This window comes from Hypanus sabinus, chromosome X1, assembly GCF_030144855.1.
Source record: "Hypanus sabinus isolate sHypSab1 chromosome X1, sHypSab1.hap1, whole genome shotgun sequence".
Classification (NCBI taxonomy): Eukaryota; Metazoa; Chordata; class Chondrichthyes; order Myliobatiformes; family Dasyatidae; genus Hypanus; species Hypanus sabinus.
The window spans coordinates 9,894,919-9,916,930 of NC_082738.1; the positions used below are offsets into that span (position 1 = coordinate 9,894,919).

At 41.9% G+C, this 22,012-nt stretch overlaps 1 protein-coding gene across 1 annotated transcript in view; it reads right to left on the reverse strand.

The window, feature by feature from the left end:
- Positions 1–22,012, reverse strand: part of LOC132384562 (vasoactive intestinal polypeptide receptor-like) — a 70,185-nt gene that overhangs the window by 15,016 nt on the left and 33,157 nt on the right. Inside the window, exons 5-8 of the mRNA XM_059955749.1 lie at positions 15,191–15,320; positions 5,128–5,278; positions 2,890–2,950; positions 1,617–1,683 (exon numbers count right to left, since the gene is read on the reverse strand). Of these exons, the coding sequence (XP_059811732.1) occupies positions 1,617–1,683; positions 2,890–2,950; positions 5,128–5,278; positions 15,191–15,320 (409 nt within the window). The remainder of the gene's footprint in view (positions 1–1,616; positions 1,684–2,889; positions 2,951–5,127; positions 5,279–15,190; positions 15,321–22,012) is intronic.

Genomic DNA, 22,012 nt, shown 5'->3' on the forward strand with positions numbered 1-22,012 from the left:
AGATGGTCTGCATCCCAGAGTGCTTAAGGAAGTAGCCCAAGAAATAGTGGATGCATTAGTGATAATTTTTCAAAACTCCTTAGATTCTGGATTAGTTCCTGAGGATTGGAGGGTGGCTAATGTAACCCCACTTTTTAAAAAAGGAGGGAGAGAAAAACCAAGGAATTATAGACCGGTTAGTCTGACATCGGTGGTAGGGAAAATGCTAGAGTCGGTTATCAAAGATGTGATAACAGCACATTTGGAAAGAGGTGAAATCATCGGACAAAGTCAGCATGGATTTGTGAAAGGATGTCTGACGAATCATATAGAATTTTTTGAAGATGTAACTAGTAGAGAGGATAGGGGAGAGCCAGTGGATGTGGTATATTTAAGATTTTCAAAAGACTTTTGACAAGGTCCCACACAGGAGATTAGTGTGCAAACTTAAAGCACACGGTATTGGGGGTATGGTACTGATGTGGATAGAGAATTGGTTGGCAGACAGGAAGCAAAGAGTGGGAGTAAGCGGGACCTTTTCAGAATGGCAGGCAGTGACTAGTAGAGTACCGCAAGGCTCAGGCTGGGACCCCAGTTGTTTACAATATATATTAATGATTTAGACGAGGGAATTAAATGCAGCATCTCCAAGATTGCAGATGACACAAAGCTGGGTGGCGGCTTTAGCTGTGAGGAGGATGCTAAGAGGATGCAAGGTGACTAGGATAGGTTTGGTGAGTGGGCAAATTCATGGCAGATGCAATTTAATGTGGATAAATGTGAGGTTATCCACTTTGGTTGCAAGAACAGGAAAACAGATTATTATCTGAATGGTAGCCGATTAGGAAAAGGGGAGGTGCAACGAGACTTGGGTGTCATTGTACACCAGTCATTGAAGGTGGGCATGCAGGTACAGCAGGCGGTGAAAAAGGCAAATGGTATGTTGGCATTCATAGCAAAAGGACTTGAGTACAGGAGCAGGGAGGTTCTACTGCAGTTGTACAAGGCCTTGGTGAGACCGCACCTAGAATATTGTGTGCAGTTTTGGTCCCCTAATCTGAGGAAAGACATTCTTGCCATAGAGGGAGTACAGAGAAGGTTCACCAGATTGATTCCTGGGATGGCAGGACTTTCATATGAAGAAAGACTGGATCGAATAGGCTTATATTCACTGGAATTTAGAAGATTGAGGGGGATCTTACTGAAACGTATAAAATTCTAAAGGGATTAGACAGGCTAGATGCAGGAAGATTGTTTCCGATGTTGGGGAAGTCCAGAACAAGGGGTCACAGTTTAAGGATAAAGGGGAAGTCTTTTACGACTGAGATGAGGAAAAACTTCTTCACACAGAGAGTGGTGAATCTGTGGAATTCTCTGCCACAGGAAACAATTGAGGCCAGTTCATTGGCTATATTTAAGAGAAATTTAGATATGGCCCTTGTGGCTAAAGGGATTAAGGGGTATGGAGAGAAAGCAGGTACAGGGTTTTGAAGTTGGATAATCAGCCATGATCATACTGAATGGTGGTGCAGGCTCGAAGGGCCGAATGGCCTACTCCTGCACCTATTTTCTATGTTTCTATGTTTAATGACAATGGTAGTTTCACCTCAGATACTGTATAAAGGAAGAACACTCACCAATATTGTCAGTGAAATTGGAGCATTGATGATCCACAGGAATGGAGAATCAATCGAATCCCAACACCTAACAGAAACACAGTTGACACGAGAGATTCTGCAGATGCTGAAAATTTTGAGCAAAACACACAGAATGCTGGAGGAGCTCAGCAGGTCAAGAGGCATGATGGAGGGTTTTGGGCTGAGACCCTTCATCAGGACTGCAGAGGAAAGGAGCAGAAGCCAGAATAAGAAGGTGAGGGGAGAGGGAGCTGGCGGGTGATAGGTGAAACCAGGTGAGGGGGAAGGTGGGTGGGTGGTGTAGGGAAATGAAGTAAGAAGCTGGGAGGGTATAGGTGAACCCAAGTGAAGGGGAAGGTGGGTGGGTGGGAGAGGGTGGATGAAATGAGAAGCTGGGAGGGGATAGGTGGCAGAGGTTAAAGAAGAAGGAATCTGATAGGAGGGGACAGCGACCATGAGAGAAAGGGGAGGAGGGGAACCGGAAGGAGGTGATGGGCAGGTGAGGAGGAAAGGGCTGAGAGGGAAAACAGATGGGAAAGGGAAGAAGAGAGAAAAAGGGAGGGGGAAGTAATTTCTGAAGTTAGAGAAATTGACATTCATGCCATCAGGTTAATGATGATGTTGCTCCTCCAACCTGCGAGTGGCCTTATTATGGCACAAGAGGAGGCCACGGACCGGCATGTCAGAATGGCAATGAGGATTGGAATTAAACTGGTTGGCTGTCAGGAAATCCTGATTTTTTTTTATTATGGGTGGACCCTGATCCTGATGAATGCTGTTGAATCATGATGAATAAGTATGGATGAAGGGTCTCAGCCTCAAACATTGACTGTTTATTTGCCTCCATAGATGCTGCCTGACTTGCTGAGTTCCTCCAGCATTTTGAGTGTGTTAGAAATGAACAGTAATTCTCTCAAAGTGGCTAAGTTTACCAATCTCAGAAATCAGTTTTCCAGTTGCTTTCATGTGGTCTATGAATGAAAACAGGTGAATGTGTGTGTGTGTGTAGATAAGCATGCAAAGAGTTGCATTTATATTTCTGTCTTGTATGCATATGCATGAGTGCAGGTGCAGCCCTATGCTAGAATCAAATCCATTTTTAACATCACTGTTTGCCAAACATTTGACCAATGTTCAACTAACTAAATATAATAAAGAATAGCGCTTGGATGAGATAGAGAAGACAGGCTTTTGGAACCAAAATGAGCAAGAATCAGTCAAGAATAAACCATTCATGTTGCTCTATTTAACAAACAAGCATTTTTCTTCTTACCCAATATCATTGTAATACAGCATAGCAAGAACCCAGCTGATGGTGATCAATAGTGGCGTACCTACAGAGGCAGAAATGGAAATACAAAGAATATTGAGGAAAAAGCTTGTGATTTCCCCATTCATTCATTTATTATGTGCATTGTAGTAAGACATGGCCGATCATGGCCTTTCCATAGTCATGATTGTTCTTGGCAAATTTTTATACAGAAGTGATTTGCCATTGCCTTCCTCTGGACAGTATCTTTACAAGAAAGACAGGTGGCCCCAGCCAATATCAATACCCTTCAGAGATTGTCTGCCTGGTGTTAATGGTCGCATAACCAGGACTTGTGATATGCATCAGCTGCTTGTACGACCATCCACTACCTGCTCCCATGGCTTCATGTGACCCTGATCTGGGGGCTAAGTAGGTGCTACACCTTGCCTAAGGGTACCTGCAGGCTAGCAGAGGGAAGGAGCGCCTTACACCTCCTTTGTTAAAGATGTATCTCCACCTCACCACCCAATTTCCACATTATGGTGCCAAATTGTTTTCCATAGCTCTGAGTGGTAGTGACAATCTTTATGACAGAATTAAGGGAAATAGATGACCCTTTAGTAAATAGGCTACAGTGATTCAAAAAGGTGGTTCTTCACTTTTCAAGGGCAACAAGTGAGTTCCTTACAAAATGTTAAATTTGAAAGCTTGATAGTAATTTCAGTCCAATTTCCTACATGGGATTTCCACAATATTGGGTGGATTTACTCCCAGGCCTAATGTCGCTTCCCATTGTTGTTCTAGAAGAACTCAACTCTTCTCCAGTGCCTTTTCCAGAGTGTACGGTTATTCTTTTAAATAAGGAGAATGATCTGTGAAATAGACAGCACATCACTGCCCTCAGATACAATTCAATCATACGGTGAATGATCAAAGTACAATGTAGTGAAGGACGAGGGGACTATGGTTTTTGGGAGAAGAAGTTTTAAGCTGCTATGTCACATCTAATATTTTCCTTGTTTACTCAGCAAACTAATGCAAATTGTCCATCTCCTTAACCTCTTGGCTACAGTGGGTATTTACTCAGAGGAAAGAAGTTCTCCTGAAGCAAATGAAAAGAACAAAGCACTTTCCAGCATCTCAGGACAATCCACAACCAATGAAATATATAGAGCCATATAGAACTTATAGTGAGGAAGCAGACCATGTGGTCCAACTGGTACTGGCTGATATTTCCACGCTAACTAAAACTCCTGACACCTCTCATCATTACTTGGTCTTTATGGCAATTTAGGAAATGCAGCAGGCAATTCAAGCATGCACCACATCATCCAGGAATGGTGTGTATCCTGTGATCTTGTACATCCACCCAAGAGAGCAAGTGGAACCTCTGTTCAACACTTCCACTGAAAAACTGCATCTTCAACAGTGTGGAACTGCACTGAAGTGGCAGAGTAAATCATATAATCAAGATTCTGAAGAAGGACTTACAGTAATTTCATAATTATCTAATGCTGAGGAGATTTGCTGTCAACTGAGCCAAGACACAGTGTGGGGCTGAGGCAGGGAATGATTGTCAGTGTTGAGGATCATAGGTTTGATAGGTCCGATCAATGGCCTGATAGAAGTCCCATCTAGGGTGGAAAACCATAGTTGTCCCAGAAGTGACAGTGACAGTGACAATGACAATGACTTCAATGACTCCCCCAGCATAAGCCTGCATTCTGTCTAAAGAGAGTACTACATGGAGAACGGTGCCACCCCATGTGACAGGAATGCAAGGGTAACATAACCCTGAGTGTTGAATCTGTGGGGTATGACATGGGACCTCCCTGCGATACTGCAATACAGCATCATGTGATTAAATTTCAGGGTAAATATTTCTTAGACTGTGAGCTTAGCAATGCACTGCTGAAAGGTGTTAGAAGCTGAGTGAATAGTAACTTTCAGAAAGAACATAGGAGACTGCAGATGTGCTGCGGAATCTGGAGCAAAGTCAAACTGCTGGACGAAACTCGGCATGTCTGGCAGCATCTTTGGGGGGGAAATGGATAGTTAATGTTTCAGGGCCTATAGATGGCCTCATTTGAGGTCCTCCAGCAGTTAACTCCTAGTAGGAAACTGGATAAGAAAAGTAAGAGGTAGACAGAAAAAAACGTATAACTAGCTGAAGCCCTTTTTCAAAGAGTCAGAACAGGCAGGTCAGGCTGAGTGGTTCCTCTGATGTGTGAAAGTATGGTTGAACAGAAAATGCCTCACCCCAGGCTGTCACGATGTACCACCAGAAGTACTTCCTCTCAGTGAAGAAGACCACAATGAGCGTGTGGAGGTAGATGCCTTCTGCCAACAGCCAGAAGAAGTTTGCCGTGATGCTGAACTGATAGAAGGCGATTGCAACCTTGCACAATGGCTGGAAAAGAAGACAGGAACTTTAGTTTTGGCCTCCTATGGTTGCCACACTTCCACCCCACATCTACCACCTCCATCTGCTGAGATGTACTTGACCTCACAGTAAGTGCACACAGTCTGTTCTTTCTGGCTCTTTGTCCATTTGTCTCTCCCCACTAATCTCCCTCCTGGCACTTATTCCTCCAAGCAGCCACACCTGCCCATACGCCTAAGTGGTAGAAATGCTAAACCTGCCCATTCGTCTCCTTCCTCACCTCCATTCAGAGCCCCAAACTGTCCTTCCAGGTGAGGCAACACTTCACTAGTGAATCTGTTGGGGTCATCTACAGTGCTCCAGATGTGGCCTCCTATACATTGGTGAGACCTGACGTAGATTGGGGGACTGCTCCCTCAAGCACCCTCACTCAATCTGTGAAAAACAGGATTTCCCAGTGGCCATTTCAATTCCAATCATCATTCCCATTCCATAAAGTTGGTCCATGGCCTTGTCTACTGCCATGATGAAGCCACTATCAGACTGAAGGAGCAACACCTCATATTCCATCTGGGTAGCCTCCAGCCTGATGGCATGAATACTGATTTCTCCAACTTACAGTAATTATTTTCCTTCTTCCCCTTCAGTCTTCTTCATTTCCCAAATTTGCCTCCCTTACCTCTTCTCTTCTACTCACCTGCCTATCACCTCCCCCTTGTGCTCCTCACTCCCTTTCTCCCATGATCCATTCTCCTCTCCTATTAGATTCCCCCTTCTCCAGTTCTTTACCTTTTCCACCTATCACCTCCTAGTTTCTTACTTCAACCCCCCCTCCCCCACCCACCTGGCTTCACCTATCACCTTCTGGCTTGTCATCCTTCCCCTCCCCCACCTTCTTATTCTGACATCTTCCCCCTTCATTTCCAGTCCTGATGAACCGTTTTGGCCCAAAATGTCAACTGTTGGTTCATTTCCATAGATGCTGCCTGACCTGCTGAGTTCCTCCAGCATTTTGTGTGGGTAGCTCTAGACCAGGGGTTCCCAACCTGGGGTCCATGGACTCCTCAGTTAATAGTAGGGGTGCATAGCATAAATAGGTTGGGAACCCTTGCTCTAGGAAAGATTAGTTTGCTATGGTAATCACAAAGAAAACTGCAGAAAATCTGGGCATAATCTGCTAAATCTCCAAGAAATAAGGGTTCTTTAAAGTGACTCCAAATGTTACATCCTTATTCACAAATGAGAGTGATAAATGGAACAAATCATTTAACATTTATGGAGAAAACCTTGGAGTTAATCATCCACAACAAAGTAAGTTGACAATTTGTTAACTCTTGGTTGAAAACTGAATAATTATTTCCAGCTAATGTGTTTGAGTTATTGCTGAAAGAATCAAATCACTCAGAAAGGAGGTGAGGCAGAGACCTACAGTATGTACAAATCCACATCCATGTAATGCTATGTAATCAGACAAATAATGAGATGGATTCAATCATGAAATCACAGAAGTTGGCCCAGGGATTGACAGTCTGAGAATACATGAACTATATGGAGAAAAGAGAAATGACAATGGACAAATGAAGCTTGTGCTCAGTACAAACTCAATAAGACTTTTTTTGAAAATTGAGGTGCACGGTGTACATCTGGTATAAGTTGCACAAGCTAGGAGTACAAAACCCGATCAACTAAACCCTGACAAGACTGGAAAGTTTCCAGAACATCGCTCATCCTTAACAGTTTCCAATGAGGTGAGTGACACTGATGGTGTTTCTCATTAGAATAGCCATGGATGTAAGAAGTAGAATCAAAATTCATTATGAGGGTCTATCAGTAACATTGATAGACATTGGTGAGGACAAATTGGGTGGGTTACCAGAATCACAGCAATACTAGACATATATAACTGCATGGAAGAGGAATATATAAACAAGTTAGGATCATAGTTCTTGACATTGCATTGAAAGCTTGTGCTACAATGTAAAGATAGTTCAGGAAAATGCATGGGTATACTCTGCTAGAAAGAAACAATAGAGGCAGTGGTAACAAAAAGATACACAAAATGCTGGAGGAGCTCAACAGGTCCTATTGAAGGGTCTCAGCCCAAAACATCAACTCTTTATTCCTCTCCATAGATGCTGTCTGGCCTGTTGAGTTCCTCCAGCATTTTGTGTATGTTACTCTGGATTTCCAGCATCGGCAGATTGTCTCTCATGATGGTAACAAAAATATTAAGTTCACCAGAAAGTAGGCAAAGACCAAAACTCAACCAGACTAGAAACTATAAAGAAACTATACAGGCAACAAATAAGAAACCAAGGAATAATCTTGAAGTGAGTTAGGAAATATTCCTGCTGATAAAGGGCTAACATCAACCAGGACCTTCTATTGGAAAATGAATTGAATTCATGGACAAAATGAACCACAACTCAACCAAATAATAAACAGATTGAATGGGTGAGCCATAATGAAGCTGGTGAAGATGTGGAAGGTGTAATTGAGTAATCTTGAGTAACCCTTTACATGGATGAGAAACATGATATAATCTAGACTCCTGAAAATGAAACAAGCACATTTGCAGGATCATCAAACTGGCACTGGGATATCAAGTTCAAAGTATATTTATTCTGAGAGTTTTATTTATTTATTTAGCCAAACAGCACAGAGTGCCTTCTGGCTGCTTGAGCCATGCCACCCAGCAACCCTGACAACCCTGATTTACAATCATGGGACTATTTACAGTGACCAATTAACCTACCAACTGCTACATCTTTGGACAGTGGGAGCAAACTAGAGCACCGAGGGAAAACTCATGCATTCTACAGGGAGGACATACAGGCTCCTTACAGAGGATGCTGGGATTGAACTCCGAACTCTGACGCCCCAAGCCGTAATAATGTCATGCTAACCACCAATAGCTTTATAGGCTCAATGGGCCTAATGGCCTCCTTCTATGTTGTAAGGAAAAAGAGTGAATCCTTGTTGGAGAACAAGTGTTGATTGCAGATATTGAAGCTATGTACAAGAACACATCTCAAGGCTGAAAGAAACGGGAAGAGCACAAGTAGGCAAATAAATATGGAAAGAAGAGAAGTAATGATCATTTGCTCAGTATATTCAACATGTAGATCAACAAATTTTTATATATTAAAGAATATATATCAAATGCAGAGAAGTGGTTCTGGGACAGAAGTTCAGACATGATTGTATTGAGCACACGTTGCGTTATGCAATCTACAATACATTAAGCAACATTTCAATTCACTGAGTAATTCCATCACCTCTAGTGGATGAAGCAATGGTGCTGAGAAAGTAAACCAAATGATAGGCTGAATATCATCAGTACTGCAACATCAATGAGCCCCTTGAGGAACCTCCCAGAAATTTCCAACCAATACACGGCTACCAGTGTCAGTCACACTGCTGTCAGTGGAGGTGGTGAGCATGTAGGGGAAAAAAAAGATAGCCATAAACATGAAAAAGCATCTCAGTGCCCCCAAATGAGGAATGTGGAAAGTGGTCTTCAACAGAAGTGTAAAACAGAGGAAGAAAGGGATGTAACGCGAAATGCTGTTTGTTCAGAAGGCAGTAAGAATGCAGTAGGTGATGATGAGGCCTTAAAGTCTGACTCACTCAGCATCAAGAGACTGAAAAAGCCAAGGCAAGAATTTAGAATTTGATCTTGATATTATAAAATGAGACAGGAAAAGGGCAGGCACGGTGGCACAGCTGGTAGAGATAATGCTTCAAAGCTCAAGTTACCCAGGTTCAATCCTGACCTTTGGTGTCATCTGTGAGCTTGTTGAATGCTCTCCCCAGTGTGTTTTTGTTTCCACACACCAAAGACAGGCTGGTGCATAGATACAGTAAATAGCCTCTGGTGACGGTGAGTGGTAGAATCTGGATGGTATTATGGCAATGTGGAGAGAACCAAACAGCATTAGTTCTGGATTGATGTAAATGGGTGATTCGTGGTTGGTGGGCTGAAGGGCTTGTTTCTGTGCTGTACTGCACCCCTGCTCGGGGAAAAGGTGAAGGCAATTTGAAAACAGAGAGCCCAGATGAGGGAGTGCTGATGAAGTTGGATGTTTGGATTTGCAAATGTATTTGATAAAGTCACACATATTAGAATAGCTATTAAAACTGAAGCCCATAGCATTAAAATGGACACCATAAGATCATAAGACGTAGGAGCAGAATTAGCCCATTTAGCGCATTCCATCATGGCTGATCCCGTATCTCACTCAACCACATACACCTGCCTTCTTGCCATATCCATAAGACCATACGACATAGGAGCAGAAGTAGACCATTCAACCCATCGAGTCTGCTCTGCCATTCAATCATGGGCTGATCGCGTTCTTCCAGTCTTTTCCATTCCCCTGCCTTCTCCCAATAACCTTTGATGCCCTGGCTAATTAAGAACTTATCTATCTCTGCCTTAAATGCACCCATTGACTTGGCCTCCACAGCCACTCATGGCAAAAAATTCCACAGATTGACCACCCTCTGTCTAAAGTAATTTCTCCGCATCCCTGTTCTAAATGGATGTCCTTCGATCCTGAAGTTGTGCCCTCTTGTCCTAGAATCCCCTACCATGGGAACTAACTTTGCCATATCTAATCTGTTCAGGCCTTTTAACATTCAGAATGTTTCTATGAAATCCCCCTTCATTCTCCTGAACTCCAGGGAATACAGCCCTAGAGCTGCCAGACGTTCCTCATACGGTTTGCCTTTCATTCCTGAAATCATTCTCGTGAAACTTTTCTGAACCCTCTCCAATGTCAGTGTATCCTTTCTCAAATAAAGAGCCTAAAACTGCACACAAAACTCCAAGTGTGGTTTCACGAGTGCCTTTTTGAGCCTCAACATCACATCCCTGCTCTTATATTCTATACTTCTAGAAATGAATGCCAACATTGCATTCACCTTCTTCACCACCGACTCAATCTGTAGGTTAACCTGCACAAGGTCTCTCATGTCCCTTTGCATCTCTGCAGTATGAATTCTCTCCCCATATAAATAATAGTCTGCCAGTGTATTTCTTCCACCAAAGTGCATGACCATACATTTTCCAACACTGTATTTCATTTGCCACTTCTTTGCCCATTCCCCTAAACTATCTAAGCCTCTTTGCAGGCTTTCTGTTTCCTCAACAGTACCCATTCCTCCGCCTATCTTTGTATCATCAGCATACTTAGCCACAAATCCATTAATACCATAGTCCAAATCATTGACATACATCGTAAAAAGCAGCAGTCCCTACACCGACCCCTGTGGAACTCCACTGGTAACCAGCAGCCAGACAGAATAGGATCCCTTTATTCCCACTCTCTGTTTTCTGCCGATCAGCCAATGCTCCACCCATGCTGGTAACTTCCCTGTAATTCCATGGGCTCTTATCTTGCCAAGCAGCCTCATATGCGGCACCTTGTCAAAGGCCTTCTGAAAATCCAAGTACACCACATCTACTGCATCTCCTTTGTCTACCCTGCTTATAATTTCCTGAAAAAATTGCAGTAGGTTTATCAAGCAGGATTTTCCTTTTAGGAAACCATGCTGGCTTTGGCCTATCTTGTCATGTGCCTCCAGGTACTCTGTAATCTCATCCCTAACAATCGATTCCAACAACTTCCCAGCCACTAATGTCAGGCTAACAGGTCTATAGTTTCCTTTCTGTTGTCTCCCATCCTTCTTAAATAGCAGAGTAACATTTGCAATTTTCCAGTCATCCGGTACAATACCAGAATCTATTGATTCTTGAAAGATCATTGTTAATGCCTTCGTAATCTCTCCAGCTACTTCCTTCAGAACCCGAGGGTGCATTCCATCAGGTCCAGGAGATTTATCCACCCTCAGACCATTAAGCTTCCTGAGCACCCTTTGATGCCCTGGCCAATTAGGAAACAATCAACTTCCACCTTAAATATACCCATGGACTTGGCCTCAACCACAGTCTGTGGCAGAGCATTCCACAGAGTCACTACTCTCTGGCTAAAAAATTCCTCTTTACGTTTGTTCTAAAAGGCCACTCCTCAATTTTGAGGCTGTGCCCTCTAGTTACAATACCCCAGCCATAGGAAACATCCTCTCCATAGCCACCTTATCTAGACCTTTCAATATTTGAGATAGACACAAGACTATTTATAGCAGGGGTTCCCAATCTGGAGTTCACGGACCCCTTGCTGAATGGTATTGGTCCGTGGCAGTAAAAAGGCTGTGAACCCATGATCAGAGAGAAATTACACTGGACAGCAAAGATTTTGCTTCCTGAATACTTTTGGGTGTATCTTATGGATTTTGGGTTGCTGATCATGGAGATCACCATGAAATTTCCCTATCATGCAACATATTTTTGAAATTACCTATATTTTTATTTCAATTCATAATTGATTGCCAGATTAAGGAAGATAATTTTTGTTGGTCCACAAATCAAACAGGTTATCAATGACAGACAATTCGAAGAACTTCTAGTGGGACTGGAGAAAATCGCATGGAAGCCATTCAAGGATGTTGTTGAAAATTTTCTTAGCATCTACAGAGCACCAAACTACATGCAGCTGGTTGACAACATGCTTCAAGCATACAAAACCATGACATGCAACATGTCACTAAAGATTCATTTTCTGCATTCCCATTTAGAATTCTTTCCTGCAAATCTTGGTGCTGTCAGTGACGAGTATGGGGAAAGGTTTCACCAGAACATTGTGATCATGGAGAAATGGTATCAGGGCAACTGGAATCCATCAATGCTGGCTGATTATTGTTGGACACTTAAGTGAGAAGCCTCAGTACAAGTACTGAGTACAAATGAAAATCATCCACAAAACAGTTTTAGCTGAGTTGAATTATTCCAAAGCATCAACACCTCTATGCAATTAGACGCATTATATTCAATAAAAGTTAATTTCTTGTTTCTCCAAATTCCTACATGATACAAAAAGTCTGAAATTATATTTGTGTTGAGCTTCAAGCAGTCTATCATAACCACAAAAATGTCTGAGGAGACATTTTCCAAAAAATTTGTTGTCCAGTGTTATTAATGGCTGTGTGTCTTACCAGTGGAGAGCACGTAGAGTGCTCCCAGGGCTCCTACTGAATCACTGTTGTTATTGATATACACGGAGTTAGTTAGCCAGGACTTTATTTCAAAATTGGTAGATGACACAAAACCCAGCAATCAGGGAGGGGAATAATGCCAGACCTCAAGAAGACATGACAAACTTTGAAATGGGCAAATTCACAGCAAATGAAATATAATGTGGAGAATGTGAAATGATACATTTTGTGAGTAGCGATAAAATGAATTAACTGGTATGGTTAAAGGGCAGAAGGAAAAAGAGAAACTGTATTAACCAATAGCATATCTAGGAAGGTAGTAGGACAAGTGGAATGTGTGGAATGAGCTTCCAGTAGAAGTGGTAGAGGCAGGTTCGATTTTGTCATTTAAAAAATAATCGGATAGGTATATGGACGGGAAAGGAATGGAGGGTTATGGGCTGAGTGCAGGTAGGTGGGACTAGGTGAGCATAAGCGTTCGGCATGGACTAGAAGGGCCAAGATGGCCTGTTTCCGTGCTGTAATTGTTACATGGTTATAAGTTGAGGTGATTATTGAAAAGCCTTGTGGGATCATTGCTTGTATTTATATGGTAGAGAGTACAAAAACAAGGAAGTGATAAAGCACTGGCTGGTCCCCAGCTATTTGAAGTCTATTGAGCACTAAGTTTAATGTGGAGGCAAATGCTTAGTTATCAAATCAGATCCGGGTATTCCCAAACCAGAAATCATGGATGAACTGAGATATCCACTCCTTACTGAATTTAGGACTATGGCCTGCAAATCAGGTGACGTTGACCTACACAAGAAATCAGAGATCCCAAGTTACAATACCAGCCCAAGAAACAAGACCCAGACCAGCCATCAGTTGTGGCAGGACTTACATGTGATAATGGGCTACAATTCAAAGTTATTTTGGCATTTCCAACACCGTGCATCGCTTCCTAATGAGGGATCCCTTCCCAGCAAGGGAGAGAGAGAGAGAGATTGCTCCTGCAACAATGAGAGTGGAGACCTGCATCTCACTGTTCTGACGTTATGATCTCAGGCTAGTTGCTGGACTTTTTTGAGCGGGTGCAGAGAGGGAGAGTGCAACCTGTGGGTGCAGATGCAGGTAGAGGAGTTGAGGGCAGGTATTTGATATCTTAGTTAATCCTTTTATGGTAACTTCTAAAGTATTTTTGAGTTCTGGAATATTTTAAGTGAGTTGGCATTATCTGGGAGAAATTCCAGCTTATTATTAAATATTTTAAAAAATGTTAAATGCAGACACTGCATTTGGTGATGAAGCTGGCTCAGTTATATTAAGAGCTGTGCTTTGCCAAAACATCGTTCCTGTGTCAAAGTTCAGCTTGGCAGATAACTGGATATCTTTTTTTATATGTCTTATTGAGCACAAACTGAAAATTTTGTCTGTCTGTGTTCTCCCAGCACATGCAGCGTTGACTCAGGTCACTTTCTGTGTCCTCCGTGTAACCCTGATCTGTAGCCATTGCAGCAAAGAAGCTGAGCGTTGGCAAGACTTTCATCCCACAAAGATACCGAGTTTCATTTTAGAACTAAATTCATTGGTGGTTGTGCGTTTCATGGGAGAATGAGAATCACAATCTCAAAATAATAATGTGGCACACTGCCATTTGTATTGTATACTTTAATGTAGTAAAAACTCCCAAAAGCAAAAGAGGACTGAATGGCTTAATTCTGCTCCCATATTTTACATCTTATCTAAAATCCCCTTGCAAGCTATGGGCCAAGTGCTGGGAAACAGGAATATAAATTGTGGTTGGCATGGACAAGTATGGGCTGATGGGCTTTCTTCTGTGCTGTACAACTTTATGACAATGAGTGAACTCCCTCTCTGAACTAGCAGGGAGACAGTACAACTTCCTTTTTGGAAGTTTGACTTCCTGAACTTCCCTAGTTACTTGTGCCCACAGATGCCAATTTAAACCGCTCCCTCCCTCCTCAATTTTGGATCCTAAAAACGATCTGCCTGCTGGGTTCACAATTAAAGTCATTTCAGTACAGTTATGAAAATTTTACATTGTTCCGTAATACATCTCCAGTGCCTCAAGATGACAACAGCTGAAATGGGTGTTGTTGTCTGGGTTCTGCCAAAGGAAGAAATTACCAGGAATTTACAGGAAAAGATTCAAAGCTTCCTTGAAAGCATGCAATGTCCCCATTGACTTCTGAATATCTCTACCCAAAGCAGAGAAAGAACATTTGGTATGGTATATAGAATCTATAGGCCATGCATCAGGGGCACATGAAGGTCCCACATAAGTGGTTGAACAAAAGAACCACCTTACAAACTACCCTGTTTCCTTTGGCTACCCCTTCCCATCTGTGGGAGAGTCCACACTGCCTTCATCAGGCACCTCAGAAGCAGCAAAACCAGAGTGGAAGCAAGTAATCCTTGACCCAGAGGGACCGCCCAAGAAGAAGAAGAACCCTAGTCCACATCTTTGAGATGGAGAATCTGTGAAATTAACCCTGTGTGGCCTAAATATTTGATAAAAAATGTAAATAGAAACAATGAAAAGGATGTTGTATCAATCTCTAATGTCTGTTTCCTGTTTCATAGAAAACACAAAAAAATAAATCATAGAAACATAGAAAACCTACAGCACAATACAGGCCCTTCGGCCCACAAAGCTGTGCTGAACATGTACTTACTTCAGAAATTACCTAGGGTTACTCATAGCCCTCTATTTTTCTAAGCTCCATGTACCAGAACAACAAATATTACAAAACTGACCTTGATTCTCTATTGTTTTAATTTAAGCTAAGTACAAAGAACAGGATCCCTTGTGCAATTGCCTATTAAGCTTCTGTACATAGTGACGGTGGCTTCACCTGGGGACGGTGAGCTCTTGCTTACCGTGGAAAGGGTGCACTGGTCAGAGTCATTGTCAAACAGCACCCTATCCTTCATCAACACAGCGATGGCTCTCAGAATGAAAGACATAAATAAGTTCATGTGGATGTAGTTCCTGGTGCAGTGTAGTTTCCTGTGTTAAAGCAAAAGTTAACAACAGAAGATACCATGCAATTAGAAGAAAATACATCAAGCCCAAGAAGTTAAACATCTTACTTGTAATTCATTTAACTTATTCTCTCAAGCTTCCTATTGCACTTCCCAGTGGTATCTGCAGCATTCTCACCATCTACCTCAACTCCCATTCCTTAACAATCCTGGGTTAAGAAACAACTGAAGACAATGGACCTGATACTTGGGGGAGGTGGGAATGAGCAGAGTTCTTGATTGTTCCTGTGACCACGGAGGAGGGAGATCTTGTTACACATGGCATGTGATTAACAAATGTAACCATGGACAATTCTTGGCCAAATGGGATGTCTGGCTCTATCTAAATATGCCACAGCTAGACTAGAAGCAGGCATATCTGTGAAGTTATCCACTTTGGAAGCTGGAACAAGAGGGCAGAGTATTGTCTGAACGGTGTCGAGTTAGGTAAGGGAGAAATGCAAAGAGACCTAGGAGTCCTAGTTCACCAGTCAATGAAGGTGAATGAGCAAGTGCAACAAGCAGTGAAGAGGGCAAATGGAATGTTGGCCTTTATTACAAGGGGAATTGAATACAAGAGCAAGGATGTTCTTTTGCATTTGTACAGGGCCCTGGTGAGACCACACCTGGAATATTGTGTACAGTTTTGGTCTCCAGGTTTAAGGAAGGACATTCTGGCAATTGAGGAAGTGCAGCGTAGATTCACTAGGTTGATTCCTGGGATGGCAGGGCTGTCTTACGCAGAGAGATTGGAGAGATTGGGCTTGTACATGCTGGAATTGAGGAGATTGAGAGGGGATCTGATTGAAACGTTTAAGATAATTAAAGGATTTGATAGGATTGAGGCAGGAAATATGTTCCAGATGTTGGGAGAGTCCAGTACCAGAGGGCATGGATTGAGAATAAGAGGTCAGTTATTTAAAACAGAGTTGAGGAAGAGCTTCTTCTCCCAGAGAGTTGTGGAGGTGTGGAATGCACTGCCTCAGAAGACGGTGGAGGCCAATTTTCTGGATGCTTTCAAGAAGGAGCTGGATAGATATCTGATGGATAGGGGAATCAAGGGATAGGGGGACAAGGCAGGGACTGGGTATTGATAGTGAATGATCAGCCATGATCTCAGAATGGCGGTGCAGACTCGAGGGGCCGAATGGTCTACTTCTGCACCTATTGTCTATTGTCTATTGTCTATCTTCGTCTGTTTCAGAAGTTTGCATTTTCACAAATCTGTCCCTCACATATATCTCAGCCCTATCTAGGATTGGCTTCCTCAATATCTAAAAATGTCAGCACCCTCTAGAAAACTAGAATTAAAAATGTATTATGTGGACAGGGAACTCTCAAAATGTCCCATAGCCCCAGGATCTAGATAATGCAGTGATCAGTGTGGTCAAACACTTGGTCAAGGTTTGGACTAAACACCTGCCTTCGCAAAGAAAATCTAGAAATAGGTTGGTCTCAATTGCTGAAAGGAAGGATATTGCATGAGATTAAATTTTATTCAAGACATGTTTATAGAAGCTAATGCTACTAATTTAGAATCAAACCTTTTTCTCAGTTTATGAAATCAATAAAGCTAATCTGATAATCAGGATTTAGATCCTCAAGTAAAGATTGCCTTCTTGCTATTCCAGTGATACTCATAACTGATCATGTTCTTGTCTATGGAGAATGGTTCCATTGCAGTTAGCAGGCTGATGCTTTAGTTACAGATCTAAGAGCTGCTTAACCTGTTTATTAAGAGCATATCCACCACCACATCCAGATTAAGCTTTTGCTTAAATATATTAAAGTCTAAAGAGTGAATTAATCAAATCAACCAACCTTAATGTGACAATGAATAACAGACACCGATTATCTACTTCGCTTCATATATTAAAAATATCAGTGAATAAAAACAATACTCACACAAACAGATGAATGAATTTCCAGATACCAATTCAGTCATTCTTGAGATGGAGATGAAGGATATATTTGAGATATAAAGTTAAAATATGCACAAAACACGACAAAACATGCACTAATGTTGAAAAGGTTTAGCAAATAAAGCATGAATATTTAAAAGTGCAAAATGAAAATTATACTACATTGTGTTGACAGCGTGGAGATGTGTACGTTTATGCACTTTGGTAGAAGGAATAAAGGTGCAGGATATTTTCTAAATGAGGAGGGAATTCAGAAATCAGAGGTACAAAGGGGACTTCAGAATCCTTGTGCAGATTCCCTAAAGGTTAACTTCACAGCCACAAGCATCCCCACCATTAAGGGTATCTTCATAAGGAACTTTTTGAAGGAACCTCACCATCACATGCTTCTTTCATTACTACTATCAGAGAGGAGGTATAGGAGCCTAGAAATAAATCTCACAGTAGTATATGGTGACATATACGTACTTCAATAATAAATTTACATTGAAGTTTTGAACTTTGAAGGCGCACACTCTATGTTTTAGGAGCAGCTGTTTCCCCCGCCATTGAATTTCTGAATGGTCCAAAAACTGATGAAAGCTACCTCACCATTCCCTTTTCACACTATCTATTCATTCATTCATTTATTTATTTATTTATTTATTATTTTTGTGATTTATAGGTATTTATATGTCTGTGGCATTGGCTGTCAATCAACCCAGAGGTGAGGCTTGTACTTCCGGCAGGAAGGCCTTAGCAGTGTGCTGGACCTCTCTGATCAAGAGCAAGCTTCTGTGCTCAAGGAGCCATATCTGGTAGGTAAATATTTTTGAAATCATTCTTTAACAACACAAGTATTTGTTAATTGTTATTAAAGATCTGTCAAGGTCTGTGACTGCCGCAGACATTCGAGATCTCTGATAGTTTTGACAGCCCCATGTTGAGTATGACATGCTGCTGTTGCCTCAGAGGTAGTTATTTGTTCTTCTGCCCAGCAGCCTCGTTTGCTCTTGTAGGTGAAAATTTCCTGCCAATTATTCCATGGATGTTAGTTACATTAATGGTGTAACAGCAGCACAGAGGGAATATGAAATTTGGTATAAACGTATCCAACCTCTCTTGAATTTACTCAAGTCTGTTAGAGTTTGGAATTCTGAATGAGACACAGGAGGCTGCACATGCCAGAATTGGGAACAACAAACAATTTGTTGGAGCAACTCAGTGGGTCGAGCAGCATCTGTGAGAGGAAAGAAATGTTGACGGTTTGAGACCAATGCAAAGTTAGCTTCAACCCTAAACATTGACAGTTCCTTTCCCTCCACGGATGCTCCTCAATCTGCTGAGTTCCTCCAGCAAATTGTCTGTTGTCTTGAAATCTAAAGTTTCACTGTTCTCCAAGTGAGGAAATTTCTTCTAACCTCTGCCCGATCTTGATTCCATGACCTCTGGCTTCAAGACACCCCAACCAGGAAAAACATTGACTCATTTATCCTGGCAATTTGGAATGTTTCAATGAGATCAGGTATTCATGCTCATTGTATCATTTCTGTGAGGGAACATTGTGTTCTGAAGCAGTACAAATTTGTAGTTAAAGCTGTCCTTAGTTGTTTAGTGTCCTGCAGATATATTTTGCAAGCACAGGCATGTTAACTAGGACAGTGACTCAACATTGGTCTGGAATTTAAATCAGAAAATTATGTGCATTCTCATAAGGACACCACTGCATGTATTGTACCAAGGCCTGACATTTCGCTACTGTGCCAAGAACATGCAGAAGGTTATCTGGGTTATTTGGTCATTATCACGTTGCTCTATTAATCATGTCTTAGCATGCATCTTAGTGGCTGTGCTTCCAATGTTGCTTGGCGTGGCAGCGATTACACTTCAAATAGTATTTAATTGGATGCCGAATGCTTTATGGCATCCTGATTTCATAATACATACAAATCTTCTCTATAAATGGATTTGTAAGTAACTTGGCATCAGAAATGACTAGATTATCAATTGTTCATATGCCTAAGGACTGACAATCATCAGTTTTTGTTAGTTGCTTCCCTTTTTTTCACACCTGTATTCACACCTATTTTCATTAGATCCTTTGTGTTGTACTGGCAGCATATTTCCATAAGGTTAGGTTAACTGTATTGTTTTTGGAGCCTCACAGGTGTGACTGTTTGGGAATTTAAATTCAACTTAAACAAGATATGAAAATAAAAATCAGTGTCTGGAATTGTCAGATTATGGTGATAAACCTGAAATCCTTTAGGAAAAGAAGCAAGTCTAGTTTGTATGTGTACTCATGTAAAGAATTCTTAACTTTGTAAATTGAGGACTATGGCAAATGACATAGAAGATGAGATGAGATTAGCCATGACCATATTGAATGGTGCCGCAGGCTTTAGGGACTAGATAGAAAACGGCTGCTCCTATTTTTGATCTTTATGTAGCTAACTGCTGTGGGACATCTGCTCCCTTCAGACTGTTCCACCATTCTGATAGATTCTGGACAGTTTGTACTCTAAACCCTGTTTTGGTTCACTATCCTTTAAAAATCTTACCCCCCAGAATAATCACCATTCAATTTATCCATCAATGCATGTTTTGAAATGTTCAGTTCACCTCCAAGCACAAGTCAGTGAAGGAAACAGGACAAGATTTCTATTCAGACCCTTGAGTATGGGCACTAAATGCTGGCTTTTCGCTGTTGCATAAATCCTTAGCTAAATTAAAACAAACACGCAAGATTCTTAGCAGAAGCAATGATCAATGAGAGAAGCTAGTGATGTTCTCTGAGGAACCCTAGGGCTTTCATCAATAATCAGGTTCAAATCTGTGACGTATTTGCACTCATTAAAAGTCCATCTGCTTTTATTACATCAATAAAGCACAGGGCAGCAGAACTAAATTTAAATCAATATCGCTTATGTGCATGAGACATGTGTGTTAGCGATTGCAAATGCAGGTGCTATGTGTGTGGTGAACCATAGCATATCCCCTGCATTAATAAATTAAAGGTTTCATTAAAATGGATTTTATAAATTTAGTTCCATCTCTGGGCATTTACGCTTGAAGAAAATGATTTCCAATAGATTCATAATACTATTTACAGACCGTTATAAAATTGACTCTGATATGTTTTATATGACTGTTTCTGTTCATTATATGGTAAAAGCACTTTGCTGCATTAACAATATAAAGCTCACTATTGCTGCTTCTTAATTTTCCTCTTCTTGAGAATTCTGATGCTCACTGTATAATATATTTTCCTCTTCAGTGTTCTGAGTTGAAGGTTTGGGGTCTGAACAAACCTGCTGTCATCTTCAATTTAGTAACCATCTGCAGGCATCATCAAGTTATTTAGTCATCACTGTGTGCTTGCTCATAAAGCCACAGAGAGATACAGGACTGAAACAGCCTTTCAGCACCACCCTCCAAGTCAACACTGATTCTACTCATTTATTTTGAGGCCCCCGTCAGTCAGGGTTGATCATGGATGTTGTGTCCTAGCTGTCTAGATATGCGAGTGAGGACAGTACAATATGGAGAGAAAGGTGTTGCTCATGTAGCAAGTTCCCCCTCTCCACGCATCTGATGAACCCAAAGGAATGGCAGAGACTGACACAACCAGCAGCATTGCAGGAGTTGCCAGTCAGCATTGAACTTAATGTCGGACTGTCTTAGGGACTCCAGCTCTGGATTCTTCCCTTAGGATTTACTCCTGAAACCTTCCCCATGAGTGGGTGTAGCTGCAAGGCAGTGGAGGTTTGAGATCAGAGTTTTTCTTCTCCCAGATGAGCAGATAGGTGCTATTGGCCCGAAACTCATTTATAATAATCCTACATCAATCTGTGGAGATACATCTCTACCAAAGGAGGTGTAAGGTGCTCCTTCCCTCTGCTCGCCTGCAGGTCACCCTTGGGCAAGGTGTAGCACCTGCTTATCAACATCCCTCCCAACCCTCCGGAATCAGGGTCACGTGAAGCCATGGGAGCAGGTGGTGGATAGTTGTGTGAGCAACTGGTGCATATCATAAGCCCTGGTTATGCAACCACTGACACCAGGCAGACAACCTCTGAAGAATATTGAACATAGCTGCCTTGTAAAGACACTGCCCAGAAGAAGGCAATGATAAACCACTTCTCTAGAAAAGTTTGCCAAGAACAATCATGAACATGGAAAGACCACGATCGCCCACGTCATACGACATAGCACATAACAAACAAACGACATTAATCTGAATTTTAATTCTGTCCACATTTGTATCAACTCGATACCTATTCTACCACTGATTTACAGTGGCCAGTTAACCTACCAATCTTCACATCTTTAGGGTGTGGGAGTAAAGCGGAGCACCAGGGAGAAACCCTTGCAATCAGGGGGACAATATGCAAACACAGGCAGAAACTCCAATGCCCTTGAATAGAAAATCCTACAAAAAGTAATGGATACAGCCCAGTCCATCACGGGTAAAGCCCTCCCCACCATTCAGCACATCCACATGAAATGTTGTCGCAGGAAAGCAGCATCCATCATCAGGGACACCCACCACCCAGGTCATGCTCTCTTCTCACTGCTACCATCAAGAAGGTGGTACAGGAGCCTCAGGACCTACACAGCAAGTTCAGGGACAATTATTACCCCTCAACCATCAATCTCTTGAACTAAAGGGGATAACTTCACTCAACATCACTTGCCCCATCACTGAATTGTTCCCACAACCTAGGGACTCACTTTCAAGGGCTCTTCATCTCATGTTCTTGATATTTTTATGGCT